The sequence below is a fragment of the Lepidochelys olivacea genome (genome assembly GCF_965140295.1).
Source record: "Lepidochelys olivacea isolate rLepOli2 genome assembly, chromosome: 5".
NCBI classification, from domain to species: domain Eukaryota; kingdom Metazoa; phylum Chordata; order Testudines; family Cheloniidae; genus Lepidochelys; species Lepidochelys olivacea.
The window spans coordinates 92736663-92752718 of NC_140415.1; the positions used below are offsets into that span (position 1 = coordinate 92736663).

General features: G+C 38.2%; 1 protein-coding gene across 3 annotated transcripts in view; it reads left to right on the forward strand.

Moving 5' to 3' along the window:
* The window catches only part of GKAP1 (G kinase anchoring protein 1), a 41711-nt gene extending 27518 nt beyond the window's left edge, over nt 1-14193 (forward strand). For all 3 annotated transcript variants that reach the window (XM_084628639.1, XM_084628637.1, XM_084628638.1), the window contains exons 5-12: nt 1046-1178; nt 2909-2931; nt 3701-3853; nt 5794-5895; nt 8231-8294; nt 10453-10523; nt 11322-11399; nt 13886-14193. In XM_084628639.1, the coding sequence (XP_084484765.1) occupies nt 1046-1178; nt 2909-2931; nt 3701-3853; nt 5794-5895; nt 8231-8294; nt 10453-10523; nt 11322-11399; nt 13886-13933 (672 nt within the window). In that variant the 3' untranslated portion in view covers nt 13934-14193. The remainder of the gene's footprint in view (nt 1-1045; nt 1179-2908; nt 2932-3700; nt 3854-5793; nt 5896-8230; nt 8295-10452; nt 10524-11321; nt 11400-13885) is intronic.
* The last annotated feature ends 1863 nt before the right edge of the window (nt 14194-16056 follow it).

Here is a 16056-nt window from a genome sequence, read left to right on the forward strand (position 1 = left end):
GTAAAACCTTCAAATCACACTTTACTGTTTTCAGTGTAATGGCACATTTAATAAAACAGAACCTCAGGCTTAAAAGGAACTCATTAAAACTCTTTGTCTAATTTCATTTAAGAAGTAATGTCAGTTGGCTAGAGCATGGCCACAGAATATTGGTGATCTACTGCTATATGAATGACTAGGGATATTGAGAGTAAATGTCAAGCAGATGTTTTGTTTTTAAAGCAAGTATAATTGATTGTGACACTACTGTATTACAGTGCTTTTTGATTATATTATACTAAATAATTGATTTTTAGATATCATTTTATCTAGGTGTTGGGGTAGTAGGCTGACCGTTCACTGTACTGTTTGTGAATAGCTATACTCTGGTTTAAAGAACACAGTTGTTTCTTTAGGCTAATCAGAGTACAGAGCAAGAAAGATGTCTACCAAAAGCCTTCAAATTATTTTAGACCAAGAGCTTTGTCTATGTACTGTCATTTTTCTTAAGAACACAAAACTTTAGAGCAGTGGTCCCCCCCAGCCCTCCTGGGGCTGGGAGTGGGGGTGGAGCATGACATGGACAGGAGTAAGGGGCTGGAGGTGGGTCTGAGAGCAGGGCTAGGAATGGAGCAGAGGCTGGGGGCTGGCTGCTCAGCCCCTGTCCAGGTGCAGCTCCCCCCCAAGTCTCTGCCTCAGGCTGGGAACGGAGTCGCAGCCAGGGGTTGAGGGCAGGGCTGGGAGTGAAGCCGCAGCTGGGCTGTGGTGGGGTCAGCAGCTGGCCTCCGGCTGCATGTGAAGCCATGCTGAGTCTGGGGATAGGGCCGGGAGCCATGGCTGGGGGTGTGGCCAAAGCAAAGCTGGGGGCCTGGTGGGACTGGGTGGCCCTCCCTCCCTGCCCTCCCCCCCCCCGGGGGGGCTGGCCTGGGCCTGCTAATGTTCCTCTGCGCCCCCTAAGGTGGCATGTCCCACAGTTTGGGGACCTCCGCTTTAGAGCAATTAAATTACTAATTGGTTTATTCATTAGAGTAAAATAGTGCAATCAGTAGGGTTTTATTCCTTTCAGGACTATGAAAATGCTGAGAATGCTTCACCTCCCTCAAAATCAGTGAATAAGAAAGAGAAAAGAAAGAACCAGCAGGGAAAAGACAAACCTCTCACAGTATCTCTGAAAGACTTTCAGTCAGACATTAATATAGGTATGCATTTTTATGTTTATTTACAAACCAAGTGTTTAATTCTTTGGAATTACTATGACTTATACTTTTAATAACAAAACACCCTCTGGACTGAAACTCTGCATTTCCAAAGTCTCAGTTCAGGAACACTGTATTTAAATATATTCACTGAACAGTGTTAGAAACAAGTAAACTAAACACTGTGTTCTAATAGCTCTAAATCTAACTTTAGGTATCCTGAATCTTCTTATTTTTAATGTGGACTAATCAGTTAAGCTAAGGAGAGGAGCAAATGAGAGAAGTATTTTAACTGCTGAGGTGTGGAGAAGTACTGAACTTGTTTCAGTGACCAGTATCAGGCAATGGTCCAAGCTCACTCCAGAGGAAAAACTCTTTACTCCCAGCTTGGTTGTACTTGCTGCCTTGCTCTTCCCCACACTAGTGAGTTCCCTCTACTTCCCAGACCGTGGTAGGACACTAGTTGCCCTTTGCACCCAAAGCTGGCTCTTTTGGGGAGGAAGAATTAAGGGAGGGGAAATATTGCTTACCACAGCGCCTTTTACACTCTTTGTAAATTCTTTGGGTGCTGGTTTGTTTCTGGTGTCTTCAGAGCAGTGGTCCTGCCTTTAGCAGGGAAACAATGGTAGGATCTGGAAAGAGAAAAAATACTATTGAATCAAGTCTATTTTAAAAAAAAATATTCTAAGCACTTATCTAAGTTACCAGTATTTTATTAAATGTGTGTTGATTTTAAAAACAAACCAAGAAACAAAAACAAAAAAAACCAGTAAAACACCCACAAAGGATGACAGTCTGAACAAATTATAGATGTTGGTCTTGTGCCCTAATATGCTATTGGAAGGTACTGAGATTCTAAGGTGATAAGGGCAATATAAGAACCAGAATAGAATTAAATACAGTCTGCAGTCTGTTTATTGCAAAAATGTTGCTTGCCAGTTATGAATTCTCACTGCATTTAACAAATTAGGGTCTGCTTTCTTTTACGTTATTTTAAGGGATAGGGTTTAAAATACAACATAGACCAATGATACTCAGACTGAGGCTTGTCTTCACTACTGGCGTAAGTCGACCTAAGTTACGTGACTCCAGCTACATTATTCACGTCCCTGGGGTTGACTTCCCCTGATGTCTTCGCTGCACTGTGTCAGTGGGAGACCCTCTCCAGTCAACTTACCTTACTCTTCTTGGAGAGCTGGAGTACTTAAGTCGCTAATTCAACATCCACTGCATTGATTGCAGCAGCATTGATCTCCCTAGTAGAGAAGCCCTGAGGCTCACAAGCTGCAAGTGGATCTTTAGCGTGTCTCCTGTGACTCTTTGCAGCACATGATTTTAAAACACTGTGTGATGTAGTTATTAACCAATCGGGATACTTTTATAAACTAAGTTATCAACTTGCACTGATTTAACTTATTTGCTGTGAGAATAATATATATAAAATATAGTACTATAGTAAATGAAACAATGAATTCACACTACTGTTGGTCTTTTGAGTAATATTTATCGCTAATTTGGCTTCTGAACCACTGAGGTCTGAGTATCACTGGTGTAGACAGTCCTCTTTAATTCTTTAGTGTAACTTTGGGAAAAGAATGAGAGTTAATGCTGAAGAACCAAAATGGATTTTTCAGCCTCATCTGAATTATTTCACTTTGATAGTTTTTGGTATAATTTAAATCAATGTAGTATTTTTTTTAAATAATATTTATTTTTCCTGTGTTCTTTTTCAGATCCCCTTGCTAAAAAGCACGAGGTAGGACTTTTATGTTTATTAGTTTAATAAAAACTAACACAACACCAAAGACCAGCTTAAATAATGAGGTTTTGTGTGCAGAAGATAAGTATTTAAACAAAGAGGCCTAATCACTTTCTGTAATGACAGGAATTAATTTTTCAAATCGGATGCCTAAAGTATGTCCATAAAACTCATGTGAGCAAATGCAAAGATAAAAGTCCATGAATGAGAACTTATATATGCCTTTTCCAGTTTTGTGCCATCAGTTACAGGCTTGCAAATTTTGTTGGTGCAGTTCAGACAGATTTGAAAGCCTGGCCCTAAAAGTTCTCTAGGCAGGGTACAAGAATTTAAATAACTATTGGAAGCAGAGTAGATAAGAAAATATTAATGGCAAATATTGTGCAGTGGAACATTCCTAATACTATGACCCTTTTAGGTAGAAAAAGAAATATTTAACGTCAAAGTGATTTATAATTCAAAAATCTAGATAGGCATTGCACAAAAGTATTAAATCAATGGGAATATTTTTTTTCTCACCTGATACCACTTCTGTGAAATGTTCTTATTTTTCAGAGTTTTATGGTTGGCAGGAAAATATGCACTAGGTATAATTTAGTACTCAGTTTTCTCATGATGTGTCTCTAGATATTAAAGAAGATATCTATATTTTGTGCATTTTTGTGACTTTAAACAGACTTCTTTAAAACTCAGCTATATTTAATTGTTTAGCTGGATATTGACTTTTATTTAAATGGAGATATATCATGACATTAATTCTTGACAGGAACTGAGCTCTTCCCAGACTTTATTGCATGATGGAGGATTCTTCAATAGACTGGAAGATGATGTTCATAAAATACTTATTAGAGAAAAAAGGAGAGACCAACTCACAGATTACAATGGAGTGGATAACTGTACATCTCATGAACATAGTCAGGCATGTACAATGGCAGCTATTTTCAAGTGCACGTGTTTGCTTGGTGGATAACCGAAATAAAATGTGAAGCTTCTGCAATAATTTTTCTTCTTACCAAAAAATATCTGACTGCTTATGCGCTCACAACTTCAGTTATATGCTGAAAACACAATTTATGGATAACTTTTTTTGACTGGTTCATGTAAAAATGGGTCAGTGTATCACTTTAGAAAAAACAAAATGCAAACAACTGAAATGGGACTGCCAAATCTCCTCCTCCTGAGAAGGTCAAGAGGAAGGAATGACAAAGACCCACTCCTCTTTGACCTCTTTCCAGTAGCATAAATATCTTTGGAGAAGGGAGAATTACAAAATTGGCTCCTGAGGTGGTAGTTCTAACACCTTGGTCCCTGCAGTCTGGTTGCAGTTCTCATGGATCAGTCATCAGGTCCTTTGACTACCTGTAGATATTTCTAGGGCTATTATTATTGTAGTAGTAGTCTGGCATTAGCAAATTTTTTTTTTTCCTTCAGAAAATACTACTTCTGCTCTGTGCCCCTTGCTGCAGTGGTGACTGAATGTCCTTGCAGAAAGCCATAATGGGGATATTTCCTATGACTTCCGTGTTGTTGAGTGGGATATTTCTTCCCTACAGTGAGAAAATAAAGTCAGAAGGGAGAGCAAATGCTGATTTTTAAGAATATAACATTAATGTTTGAGAACAAGTTTCATCTTGATCTGACTGTTAAAAGCTGAAGTAATTCAGTTACGACTGTACTTTTAAGGTTTAATTATGTGTTCTGGTTTGTCCTAGTTTTTTTTCCTGACTTGGTATCCTTTTCTTCCCTACTCAGTTGAGAGAGAGCTGAGCTGAGGTTACAATCTTGTTGTGACTTCACTATTCACAACCTTCACAAACCTTGCTATACTCCTTCAGGAAAAAAAATCTGATATTCTCTTTAGTTCTAATCTTCTTAAAAAAAAATCTTTTTTTGGAGAAAAAATGACTGTTAGCATTGCATATGCTCCAGCTAAACACAGTGTGCAGGATTCAGTCATTTCGAGCGTGAACTTGAAACAGCATTAGCATTTAATCTGGTTTGTGTGTACTTTTGCTCCCAGCTCTTTGTAGCACGTTGAATGTTAAAAAAAACAAAACAAAACCCCAGAACACTTTTTTGCCCAAAACTACTTCCATTCCCCCTCCTCCTCTCATACATCTAAAGCATCAAAAAGTTGCCTAGCTCCTAAAATCTTCTAGCATGGTTTAGTAAACTAGGACTTCCTCAGTTGTAAAAACGAAGGGCAAAGTTGTCTCATATGCTGGGTACAAGCAATTTTTTCTAACAGCTTCTATTCAGGTGGGGTTAGTGTGTACACTAATATTCGAAAACACTTGAATAGTTTGTCACACTTACTGGTTCTCTAGCAATAAGAACAAAATCCAATAGTCAAGGCTTAGAGAGCTTCTCCCATTTTGCTTGCACTTCCACAGAATGTGCTTCTTCAAGTCTAATGTTTTTTGAAGTTGAAAAAGATTTTAAAAAAATCCTGCTTGTGTATCCATCCATAAAAGCTTCTAAAATATTTTTAAAGCTATATTTTTAAAATGAACATTTTACAGAAGCTCTGTCACATGAGTCTGCCAGATACCCAGTCTTTAAATGTTTTATGGCTTGGTCCTTCAAAACATACTTGAAGCATGCAAGTATTTGTTAAAACTTAAACACTTTGTTACTGATTTACATATACCATATTTTAATGGTGGAGCAGATATGGAAAACCAACACTTTTTTGCACAAGAGCTACTTTGAAGCAACCAGACTAATAGTGGGTTGTTGTTTTTTTTCTTTGTTTGGACACAGTCAAGGGCAGCTGAATTCTGCCTTTTGCAGGACTGAAATTCTAATGCAAACTTTTATCGTTAGTCCTAAAATTGTGTGGTTGCTTATTTTTTGTAGGAGGTTATTTTGAAAGATGGAAAAACAGAACGATTAAAGTTGGAACTTGAAAAGAAAGATACAGAAATTCAGCAACTGAAAAGCATCATTACTCAGTGGGAGGTATGTAGTTGATGATGTTTCCAAGTATTGAACAAAATCTAACTTTTTTTTACCCATTTGATTAAGCCAAAACATGGTTAGTCTGAAAGGGAACTTTGTGTTGGCCACCAAAATACTACCTTTCCAGAGCATCTTTCTCCAAAGTTGTTCCTGCAGTACCAGATGAATTGACCTTTCTTGGTAAGTAAGACAGGTATCTATAAATAAACTGACTACTGTAAGAAGGTCACCCATCAAGGAGTAAATATTTATCAGTTTTGGCATACCCAAGTACCATTTGTTTCCCAGATGTTGCCATTTTGTTAGCTGTCAAGACTGTAGACCAATCTGCAATGCCTAAAAAAGGAAACCAGTGCATACTTCTCCAGATACAAGAGAAACCATTTAGAGCTGTAGCCCTGTAGCATTGAAATGGAGCTTTGCATCTGCTGTGCCCCTTCTCCCAACCTATGAGGAAGATTTCAAAACAATATTCAGTACAAATGTTGACTCCTTACTAAATCCTCTGGTGTTGCTGGATGCTAAATTAGATAGGAAAATTCCCAGAATTGCTGCTCTGGAACACCATATTAATACCTGTCGTGACTCTAGCTGACACGGGTTGAAAATGAATACAAAGCAGCAAGGATGGAACTTTTATGAGAAATTACCATTATGTCAAAAGGCGAGAGTAAATGCACTGAAGCACCAGGACCAACTTCTTATTGGTCACATTAAATCAGCTTTTGTTTATCCTTGCTTGGGAGTGGTGAACAGGAATACAAGGAGGAATAGTTTGTTTATGTAAACAAAAACTGATCAATATGTCAACTGCATAACTTAGCCTTGGGTACTGAACAGTTGTACTCTGTATAAACAGCATTAAATTGTTGACAATAGTGATTTTCTAATCGGAACTTAGCTGAAATGTTGAATATGATTTCAATCTGCTGCAAAACAGGAAACAAGTTTTTTGGTTAACAGCTGCTGTCATGTGTCAAGGTTGGGCTCACAGATGAAATTAATTGAAATGGAAAACCATTTCTATTTGATATTGCTCCTAGAGTACAGTTGGCAGAATAATGCAATGCACAAGAACTCTTGTTAAGTGCTTCATTTCATGTGATATAACCTGTTAAGAGTTTCTACTTGATAGTCTTTTATGCTTATTGGGCATTGAAGGGTATAGAAAGCTTTAGCTAGCTGTGAGTCTGGAAGAATGCATTACTATGACCATTTAAATTCACTTATTGGCATTGGGCTCAATAAATATTGCTCTAAAGCATGGCTATAGAAGGGATGGTGTGGCATTCTAGTCTACTTTCTTGGAGAGGTTGAAGGTACTCTACTGTAGAATTATCTACCCACCCCTTTTCAATATTGGCATTTGCGGTTCCTCATTCTGCTCCCATGCAATTGAATCAGCATCCTGTTAGAAGGAACACTGCTAACTCTGTTTATAAACCAGCTGACCCTGTTGTATGAAGCATTATGGCGTTAACATGAGGGATGAGATTGGTGTGTAAGTGGAGCATTGTGACTTGCCACCAGGTTCAAGATATCCTATAAAAATAATTTTTTCTTCAAGGCCAGAGAGAGCAATATAGGGACACTGAAATGGGGAGAAAAGAGAGTGAGGAAAATATAAAACACAGGTGTAGAATTAAGAAAAGACACAGAAACCAAACTGCCAGAATTGGCACCAGTGATCAGTCATGAGAAGTGCTACCTTAGAAGAGGCAATTCAGGCATCAGATGGACAGGAGAGATCAGTAAGGTCAGAAAAACTGAAAGATGAAGAGTCCAAAAGAGAATTTCCTTGCCTGTAAGGTCTTTGGGGGCAGTGATCATGTTTTCCCTGTGCGTCCTTGTATAGCACCTAGGGCAACGAGGACTCAATCCTAAATGTGCTCTTTGGCTACCACCATAGTCTAAATGTCACTTCTTTTGGCATTAGAATTCTTTCATGTGGCCTTCATTTTTTTTTTTTCAGGGAACCCACAAAACCTCTGTCAGGCATGGAGCTAAAATCTTCCGGAAAGTTCTGTTTAGCAGTTCGTTCTTCTCTTTCTCCATTCACACCATGTGTAGTTGATTTTGAATCTTCTGTAGTGCCAGTGCCTGCTTGAGCTCCTTTGACTTTGGCCTCTAATTGATTTAAACTACCACTCTTGTATTCTCTCATCCTTGACTCCTGTGCATTGAAATAGATGAGTCTGGAACCCTGGTGCTTCTTAAATTAACCGTAAAATCACGGGTTTCAAACTTGATGTTTAAAAATAACAAATAACAATTTAAAGAAGGTCCCTTTTGCCATATAGTAAAAGGTGATTTTATTTAAATCTCTTAATATTAGGTGAAGTATAAAGAAGTAAAAGCAAGAAATGCACAGCTGTTGAAAATGTTGCAGGAAGGTGAAAGTAAGTAAAGCTTATTCTCTAAGATGTGAATTTTAAAGCGTACAAAGTTATTTTAAAAATTACTTAAATGACTTTGAAAAACAGTTTTTAAAGATAAATTGATAAGAGTAATGAGTGGCAACTGTAAATTGTAAGAATGGAATTATTTAATCTGACAATTTCCTTTGCAAGTCACTCAGACCGAAAATGAATTCGAGTGACTAGTGTTCAATTTCATTAGTTACTATTTCAGTAAAATTATCTTTATAAGCAACCTCCTAATAGGAATAGAAGAATCATGTGATTGTGTTACACTTTTTAATACTGCTGGGTCATGCATGTTCAAGTTGGTTCCATGACATCAGGTGCAGTATGTAAACTATACTTTAGTGCATCACACATTGTAAAACAATATGAGAGAGGAGGGTAACTCAGAAGAAATTTTGTAATTTTACCAGTATTGGGGATGCTACACTATAACAGGCTCACTAGTGACACTATAGTTAAAGTTGCCCATGTGTTTGCATTCCAACCCCCAGTTCTTAGTCACTCATAATTTACTGAAAATTTCTGGTGTCTTGGTCAGAGTGAAATATTTTTGGGGAAAAAATAATTGGTTCAGCCAGTTTTGGAGGAGTGTGGAAACAAGGTTGTCCAGTGTCTGGTTTACGACCAGAATGCCCTGTCAAAAAGGGACCCTGGGAGGCTCTGGTCAGAACTGCTGACCAGGCTGTTAAAAGTCCAGTCGGTGGTGCAGCAGGGTTAAGGCAGGCTCCCTGCCTGTTGTGGTTCCACAAGGCTCCCAGAAGCAGCAACATGTCCTCCCTCCGGCTCCTACGTGTAGAGGCGGCCAGAGGGCTTGGCACACTGCCCCCGCCCCAAACGTTGGCTCTGCAGCTCTCATTGGCCAGGAACCACGGATAATGGGAGCTGCGGCGGCAGTGCCCGCAGATGGGGCTGTGCACAGAGCATGGCCGCGCCTCTGCATAGGAGCCGGAGGGAGGGACATGCTGCTGCTTCTGGGAGCTGCTTAAGGTAAGCGCCACCCAGAGCTTGCACCTGTGACACCCTTCTGTGCCCCAGCCCATATCCCCCTCCTGCCCTCCAAACCCCTTGGTCCCAGCCCAGAGCGCTCTCCTACACCCCAAACCCCTCATCCCCAGCCCCACCCCAGAGTCTGCACTCAGCTGGCATCTCAGATCCCCGAGCCCCATCCCACACTCTGAACCCCTCGTTTCTGGCCTCACCCAATAACCCACACCCCAGCCCCCTACCTCAGCCTGGAGCCCCCTCCCGCACCCTAAACTCCTCTTTTCTGGCCGCATCCCTAGCCGGATCCCTCATCCCAACCCCCTGAGCCAGCCCAGTGAAAATGAGAGAGAGTTATGGGGGGATAGCGAGTGACAGTGGAAGGGGAATAAAGTGAACGGGGACGGGGCCTCGGAGGAGGGGCGGGGCAAGGGTGTTCCATTTTGTGCGAGTATAAAATTGGCAACCCTATGTGGAAACAATGTCCTATTATAAAATAATAATCTTACCACCTCTTTTACTAGATTTCTTGCTGAAATAGCTGAGGGAAAAAGATTAATTTGATGGAACACTTACTGAGGAAAAATTAATGTGTTTTTTGGTAAAAACTAGCTTGAATGTGGTACAATTGAGCCTTGAAAATCCCAATTTTCACATGTACAGTAGGGGTTTATAATGATAGCACTATTCTGAATTATCCACAACCTTCAAAGAAAGTAACCAGTATGTAGGTTCAGCACACCTTAATTTTGCTATGTATTTAAAACTTTAACCAAGGTTTTCACATTGATTTAAGGCATGGCTTTGGAAAGCTTACCATCTCAAGCTCCATCCATACCCAGAGAACCATGCAGGTGGACCTGTGTCCATAGTAAGTCTCTGTGAAGTCTGTGGGATCCCATACAGGTGCAGGCAGTGAAAGTTTCCTAAAAGGCCTAAAAAGCTTCCTATGTTCACAGGCTGCTGCTACTGGAAATGGTAATATCCTGTAGGCTCCAGGCAACTTCTATGGTTGGTCCTGCCTTCAATGATGACTGAGGAAATATCCTAAGGGTAGCAAAAAAATGGATCAAGCAAAACCCCAACTACCGTTATATTTAAAGACTTCTAAACACAGAGACAGCCTAATGTTCTTGTTTTGTTTTTTAAGTGAAAGACAAAGCAGAAATACTTCTACAGGTTGATGAATCTCAGAGTATCAAGAATGAGTTGACCTTACAGGTAAGTTTTTTTTTTTTGTTTTTTTTTTATAAAAATTAAACCTTGTGAATATTTTTAAAAATAGTATATGAAGGCAAACAGCAAAGCCAAACTGAAAATGGGTATAAGCACAGAAATAAGCGCAGAATTCCTTTGTGTTAATGGACAGAGTATATAAAATCCAACTACCCTTTGTTAAATGGCATTTGTGCATTCAGAGATTTCTACTGCAGAAGAGCAGATTTCCAAAACGAAGCATTAACATTTATTATATGAACATAGTATAGGGAGTACGCACCATATTTCTGTATTTGTTTTGGCTTTGCAGTGGTTTTTAATTAAAATATTAAACTTGATCCAGTATTCCATTTGTGCAATGTCATAGAATGACACGAAATAGTATAATTCAGTTTCCATTAATTGTGAATGCTGAGATAATCACTACTTAAGGGTGAGGTAATTGAATCAATTGTGTTGCATTAAATTACATCAGTTACAGTACGCTGACATAAAGTAAAATCTGAAAGAAAACTGTCACTTTTCATATCACATTATTCAGGCAAACACAAAGAGGCACTTGGGAACTAATAGAGACTTAGGGAATACTACTTGCACTTTGTGTGGTACATCAAATTTTGATCATTTTGAGAATAATAATTTTCTTGAATAAATTAAATATCTCTTCCAATCAACACTTTTTAAAAATTTTATTTATATAAAAAAAAAATTTAGGCTGTTGAACTGCAGCAGAAATGTTCAGGGAGTGTGTGTGTTTGGAGATTAAGATAATTCTGTAACATTTTAAAAAAATTGTTGTAGGTGACTACACTTCATGCTGCATTAGAACAAGAAAGATCTAAAGTGAAATTATTACAAGCAGAACTAACAAAATATCAGGTATTTTTTTTTATATTGTCTTTAGAAATTCACCAATGTCTAGTATAATTCTAATGGTCTATGGAAACATTGATGCAAGAGAATCTTTACTTTTGAATAGTTCCTTTGAAGGTAATGTATCTGTAGTTGCTAAAGTTGCTACTACCTAGGCGATCTTAAAAATGGACTTTTTTTAGAAAAACAGTAACAAAACTGAAGCATAGTTACACATTTACTTGGGTGACTGAATGGATTTAGTCTTCCATTTTGTGCCTCAAAACCTACTTGAATTATACAGGTAAACAAGATTACACATCTTTGTTGCTTCTATATACTCTTAACATTCTGAATATAAGACTACATCTAAATTAGTAACTTGATCTTGTATATTTTTCTTATCTGGGACAGGTAACCTGAAGCCAAGTGCAAGTCTTAGTAGATTGAATAATGGCTTTTTCTCCACCCGTGGCAAACCTTTCAAATGAGATAAATGAAATAGATTTTAATTTTGCTTTTAATATATAGAAGAGTGCATTTAATGATCTGTGCTTTTTAATGTGGCATTTTCTACTTGGCTCAGCAATAGATCAATTTTTGTTAATGAAATATAAGACTTGAAAAAATGTTTGAAATTGTTTTCATGTAAGCTGAATTTTCACACTTGCATGTTTTTATACTTATTCAATTATGAGCACCTTCAAAATAGTGAAATTATTTGATTTCACAGCAATAAGATGCTGTGCTTATTTCTGTATGGTAGTATTTCCTTTGGAAAAAGACTTAAAACAATGCTGAAAGAAAATATTGCTTCAGTTATAGGTAAGGTTAAGATTTTGTCAGTTATTTTTAGTAAAAGTCATGGACAGGTTGCAGTCAATAAACAAAAATTAACAGAAGCCCACGACCTGTCCATGACTTTTACTAAAAATAACCAGGGGAGCGGGAAGGGCTGATCACCATGGGGGACTGAAGCCGAAGGAGTCCCAGAGTTTTATTAAAATCACGGAATCCATGACTTAATCCTATCCTTAGTTATAGGGAAAGCTCATCACTTGTAAGTTAAAATAGAAAGTTTTCAAGTAGCTGCATAGACTTGGGTGTAAACAGTAAGCTCTCTTGTTTCGAGCTGCTGCTGTTTGTTTGTTTATGCTGGAGTCCTGCATGTTCATCCCATGACAATACCTCATTATTGCATTAGAATCTAATTATTCTTTCTCATTGCTTTAACATCTTCCCTCTCTGATATTCCATGATGCTCTATCCTCAATTTCACCTGCTTTTCCCTGTGCATTTCACAGGAATGATCTCATACACTCAGTGTAAATTATTTTTACAGTAATTCCCAAATGTGTACAAGCATACCTTGACCTCTCACTCTCTGTTCACTCACACATCCAGCATGCCACACCACTAATACTTAAAAACCAACCAAGCAAAACAAAAACAAACACTCCTGTTACCATCAAACTCCATCATATTCCCTGTCACTCAGACTTACAACTTTACTGCTGCATTTAACTTTTCTCTAATATCCATGCTGTTGCTAATTTCTCTCATTTCTTCCTCCAGATCTCCAAAATCCATCTTTTATTCCTACAAAAATCCTCATCTTTGTCTTGATTATTGTAGTGTCCTCTTCTCTTCCCTCCCTCTCTATTCAAATTCTGCTTTTTAAAATGTTCCTTTTCCTCCATTCCTATTATCTCCTTCCTCATTTAATCCCCTTTGCTGCCTTTCTTTTTGTGCGAAGTTCAAGCTTGCCGTCTGTTTAAGGGCACTGCACAATTACACCATCACAATTTCTACTTTTATTCCTTCCTATAATTCTCTTAGGTTGTCTATCAAAGGACCCCTTCTCCCACTTTTGTCTTTGCACTGTCTTCCATGACCTCCCTCACCTGTTTGAGCTCCCTCTCATATTTGTGCACCAAAAGACTCATAGATTTTATGGCCCAAAGAGAGCATCATGATCATCTAGTCTGACCTCTTGTATATTGTAGTCCATAGAACGTCACCCAGCCTCTCCCGTAATAGGCCCATAACCTCTGGCTGAGTTATTGAAGTCCTCCGTTCTTGATTTAAAGACTTTGTTACAGAGCCTCCACCATTTACTTTAGTTCACGCCAGCAGTGACCTGAGCCCCACACTGCACACCACTTCTTAATTTGAGTATTGCCTTAAAACACACTTTGTCTGTGAATCCTTTCAATAGTTCTAACAAAAGTGTTTTTTAAAATTCTTTGCTTAATCATGTGTTGTCAGTCATTCTCTTCATTTGTGAGTTCCCTGAGGCAAGAACTATCTTCATCTATTTTGTACAGCACTTTTGGTGCTCAGATAATAATGCTTGACTTGTGTATGTAAAATGCTATACAATTCAAGATTTAAACAATCAAAAAATCATTTAACTGACGTGCATGTCTTTATACCCATATGTATCTCTTACTAAATATTCAAATATGTCAAATGGTATTTTTTTAGTTTACCATTTCACTTTTCCTCTACAGGGTGGGAGAAAAGGGAAAAGAAACTCAGAATCTGACCAATGCAGGTGATCATACTTGCCATCAAGTTGAAAGCAAAAAATCAAATCTTGTTCTTCAGGGTTTTGCAGAAATGTATATATTTGTTGTACACTGCAAAGCTATGCAGTTTTTTTGGAAAGAGACTAACCATTACTAATTTGACTGACATTCTAAATAGTTAATTTGTTGCACTTTCTGTTAGTTTAAAGAAAAAAGCAGAGAACTGTTCTAGCAGAGCTCAAACATTGTTGCTGTTAATGCCATAATTAGTTTATCAGTCAATAAAATTTACTCTTTCATTTGTATGTCTAAACTCTTGCTTTTTAGAATAGGTTGCATTATTACATCTATTTAAAGGTCAACCTTTCTAATTCCTCTAAAATTAGTAAACTTAGTTGGATTTCTTTTGAAATTAAGTGTGTGTTAGAAGGGTGCAGTATAGGATTAGTGACCCAAATTTGGAGGAGTTTGAGCCATGATTTTCAGAAATATAAGCCCCAGAAAATAAAAAGGCATTTAAAAAAGATTTCTAGGTGGGGTTTTTGTCCAAAGCTAGTGATCAAATGGTTGATGAGCTAGGGTAAAAATAGTCTGTCAAGTTTTATCCAAGATAGTGCTGGGCACTCACTAAATCTTTGGGTGATCCAGAATGGTATTTAAGAAAATGTACAATTTAACACTCTGCGTGCCCCAATACAAAAAGATGACTAGAGAGTTTCCATTCCTGCCATTTTATGTTTTAAAGCTCTATTCTTGTAAGTTCTCTAAACTTTGAACAGTTAATCCAATTGCTTTGAAATTTGATGTGCCCCATAAGAGTGCGAGGAGTAGCATTAGTGGTCCCAATTTGGGATCATTTGACTGAGGGCTTCTCAAGTTACAGCCCCGCTTGGTTTTCTTTTGCTGCATTGTACTGTAAAACTGAGTCAGAGGTACTAAAGACTGAGGGTTTGTTCAGACTACAGGGGTATGAATAGCAGTGTGCACCAAAGTGCTGTGCTGTAACTTTCCCATGTGGACACTGTGGTAACGAACTGAAAGGTTCCTAGTTCACATTAATGTAGTCAATTTTTTGTTTTTGTGTCCCTTATTAATGTTAGATGGAATCCTATGGGGGAGAGTGAATGGTTTTAAAAGGTGAATAGCTTGTACATTTCACTAACTCTCGGGTTGGCAGAGTAAAGGCATGTGTGTCAATGGAGCGTATTTGGGGCCTTGCTGAAAGAAGGCAACGTTAAGGTTGCATAGGTAACCTTAACTGTGTATTTCCTGGGTTTCAGAAGTTTGAGTTTTGATCAGTTCAACATCCTGCAAGAGGAACAACATACCACAAAGAAACCTTAACTCCGCATTTATGTAGGTTTTTTTTTTACCATTTAATTATCAATATTGTTTAGCTCTTGTTAGGATATGAGTGCCCTGGGGAAAGTGTCTCCATAATACCATTCATCTGTCTGTAAATATGTCGGTGAGAGACTCTTATTGAAACCAAGAACATGGCTGCTGGAAATTTATTTGCAATAAAAAAGCATACTGCCTATTTGATTTTACAGTACCTAAACCAAGCCTTTAGTAAGGCCAGCATGTTGGAGTATAACCAGGGCTTTGCGTACCCTGCATCACAATGGGACCAAATCTACAGTAATATTAACTTATTCTAGTGCCATGAAATACCCTTCATTCCCATTCTCCACAATCCCCCAAACAAACATGCACAACTACAGCTTGTAGCTGTAAATGCTTATTGGTTTAAACTCTCTGTAAATAGACTGTGTCATTACATGAGAGATTTTCAAAGATATAAATGACAGGTCCCTAACTCCCATTGCCTTTTCAATAGAAGCTAGGGACCTAAAGCACTGGACTGGGACACTGGTCTGGGTTTAGCTCCCAATTCCAATCTTGGGCGAGTCACTTAATCTCTGTAGCTCAGAAAGATACTTTCCTACCTCACAAGGGTGTTGCAAGGACAAGTTCATTGTTTAAGAATCATTCAGCTATTGCACTGGTGGGGTCCTATAGACATATATTTTTCTTTGCAAGCTTGACTTTAATTTGAAACTCAAAGCCTTTTTGAAATCAGTGGTTGCACAGGACTGGTGTGTGAGGAAAAAGCCAACTGGTCCTGGAGTAATTAATAACAAGTGAAGTAA